Source organism: Myzus persicae, unplaced genomic scaffold (genome assembly GCF_001856785.1).
Source record: "Myzus persicae strain clone G006 unplaced genomic scaffold, MPER_G0061.0, whole genome shotgun sequence".
NCBI classification, from domain to species: Eukaryota; Metazoa; Arthropoda; class Insecta; order Hemiptera; family Aphididae; genus Myzus; species Myzus persicae.
In genome coordinates this window covers 13,951-16,509 of record NW_019101109.1, presented here as the reverse complement: position 1 = coordinate 16,509, position 2,559 = coordinate 13,951, and the positions used below count along the sequence as shown (strand labels likewise).

The window sequence follows — 2,559 nt, the reverse complement described above, 5'->3', positions numbered from 1 at the left end:
CTCACCTCTTGCTTCATATTTAGAATCTTTAAAAAATTCAGTAAAGAAACCAGAAATAAATTTTACATCAAAACTTCGTCAGAATCAGATTATAAATTCTATATCTACATCTATAAAAGCCAGAATCAAAGAAGAATTAAAAGATGCCAAATTTTTTAGTGTATCTATGGACTCTACTTTTGACTTATCTCGAAAAGAGCAAATTTCTTTTATTGTTCGCTATGTCACAGCATGTGGAAATGTAAGTGAACGTCTTTTGGCACTTCACGATTCACCCATAACTACTGGTGAACAAATGTTTAAGATATTTGAATTAATTTGTAAAGAATTAAACTTAGATTGGATAAATTATTTAGTTGGCCAATCATATGACGGTGCTCAAAACATGAGAGGCCAATATAATGGACTGCAAACATTAATTAAAGAAAAATGTCCCACAGCAATTTTTGTTTGGTGCTGTGCACATAGGCTAAACTTAATAGTTTCAAAATTATTAAGTTGTAGTTTAGATCCAGTTGACCTTTTTGGAAATTTAGAAACTTTGTATAATTTCATTTGCGGTAGCAAAAAAAAAGTTGCCTATTATGAAGCCATGCAAAAAAATTGTTCTTTGAATAAACAAGGTCGTCGATTAAAAAGAGTATCTACAACACGATGGATGTCTCACAATTATGCACTAGAAGCAGTTCTAGAAACATTTGAACCTATTATTGACACTTTGCAACACACCAGAGACACTGAAGGGCGTGATGATCATGCTGTAGGGCATATGGCAGGGTGTTTAATGGACTACTTACTTTCAAAGCGATTTGTTATGTCTGCTATTTTTTTTCAAAAATTATTTAATATTTTAGCTCCACTTAATACATTACTTCAAAGTAAAGATTTAGATCTATTAGCTGCTGTTAATGGAATCGATGAAGCACAAAAAAAGTTAACCCAAGTAAGACAAAATGATAAAACATATGATAACTTAATTCATGAGGCTAATCATTTTATCAAAGAAAACAATCAGTTCATTTTTTCTGAACTTAAAATCAATCGCATCCGAAAAAAAAAGAAAATGTCTGGAGAGATGTCTAATGATGAACCAATTACAGATCCTGTTAATAAATTCAAATGTGACACATACTTTAAATGCTTGGATGTAACAATTACTTTTATTAATAATTATTTCAATGCTCAGGCAATTGGTATATATAAATATTTAGCACTTTTTTCAAAAAAAAGAATATTTGAAATAAAAAATAATCCATCAGCACTTCCTAAAGATGCTTTTCAAGAATTTTGTGCTGTGTATGGAAAATGTGTACAAAAAGATTTACTATGCAAAGAATATGCTCATTTTTGTCGAATTTTTCATTTATTTGAAACCTCTACATTCCTTCCTAATGAATTTCATTCTAGTAATGAACCTTTTGAAACTGAGTCAGACGAAGACGAAGATGAAGATTTGTCACAGAGAAAACAGATAAGCACATCTAATGAAAATAGTATAAAATATGTGTTTAAAATTTTCATGAATGGGCAGTTAGCTAGCATTTTTCCCACTTTAAATACAAGTCTTTTAATCGCATTAACTTTACCTGTGTCCAGTGCATCGACAGAAAGGTCGTTTTCAAAGTTAAAGATTTTAAAATCTAGACTACGAACAACTATGTCACAAACACGTTTGGAAGACTTATTGATAATTAGTTGTGAACGAGACATTGAACCAAACATAGAAAATGTAATACAACATTTTAAAGAACAATCGATAATCCTAACAAAGCATTTATAAATTAAAATAGTTTTTTTTTTGTTTTTAATAATAGCCCAAAAGTGGTTTCTTGTTATAAATTTCAGATGATACTATCATTTTAAATAAAAGATATAATGTATTATGTAATTATGTAATGTTCATTTAAAAAAATGTACCTACTATTTTATCTGTAGCTAGGTAGCTAAAATCTACATACCTAGACGGCTAGACACCTAGTATATTACTATATTAGTTTATAATACACTTAGAGTTCAAGAATATAGAGCATTGGTATACTCAATCTTTTTAAAGACATGAATCAAAATTAAAAATTATATTTTTTCGTGAAACATAAAATAATGTTATCTACATGTATAGGATGGATATTAGGATGTATTATGTATTGGTGACCCTAAATAATCAGCTAACAACTAATAAAGTGATTACGACACATCAGTTGAGGATAGCTAGTGTAGTGAATAATAAAATGTATTCACATTCTCACATACTTAGTACTTAATAGTTATAGTACATAATATACTCCGCACACATTAAGACATGACCAGTTAACATGTGAAAAAACCAGGTTAGAACGCGAACTGGTCATGATTTTAAAGTGGCAATGGGGAGTGTAATATATGTGAGGTGAATATATTTTAAAACCTAACATTTTTGTTATTACCAGTTGTAAAAAATTAAAAACCCCCATTAAAATGAACTTTAAATGTTGGTTGGTTAGAAAGTTTTTTTATGAAATGAGTAATTTTTTGGGTCACCAAAATAGGGGGGTGGTACTAGCTCCTTTTAGTGAGCACCTG

At 29.6% G+C, this 2,559-nt stretch overlaps 1 protein-coding gene across 1 annotated transcript; it reads left to right on the top strand.

Moving 5' to 3' along the window:
- Positions 1–82: 82 nt before the first annotated feature.
- LOC111027747 lies at positions 83–1,780 on the top strand (the record flags this gene model as incomplete). The annotated part of the gene is made up of 2 exons (XM_022306164.1): positions 83–1,193; positions 1,260–1,780. Coding segments are annotated over 2 exons (1,632 nt in total), but the record flags the coding sequence as incomplete, so codon positions are not given.
- Between the last annotated feature and the right edge of the window lie 779 nt (positions 1,781–2,559).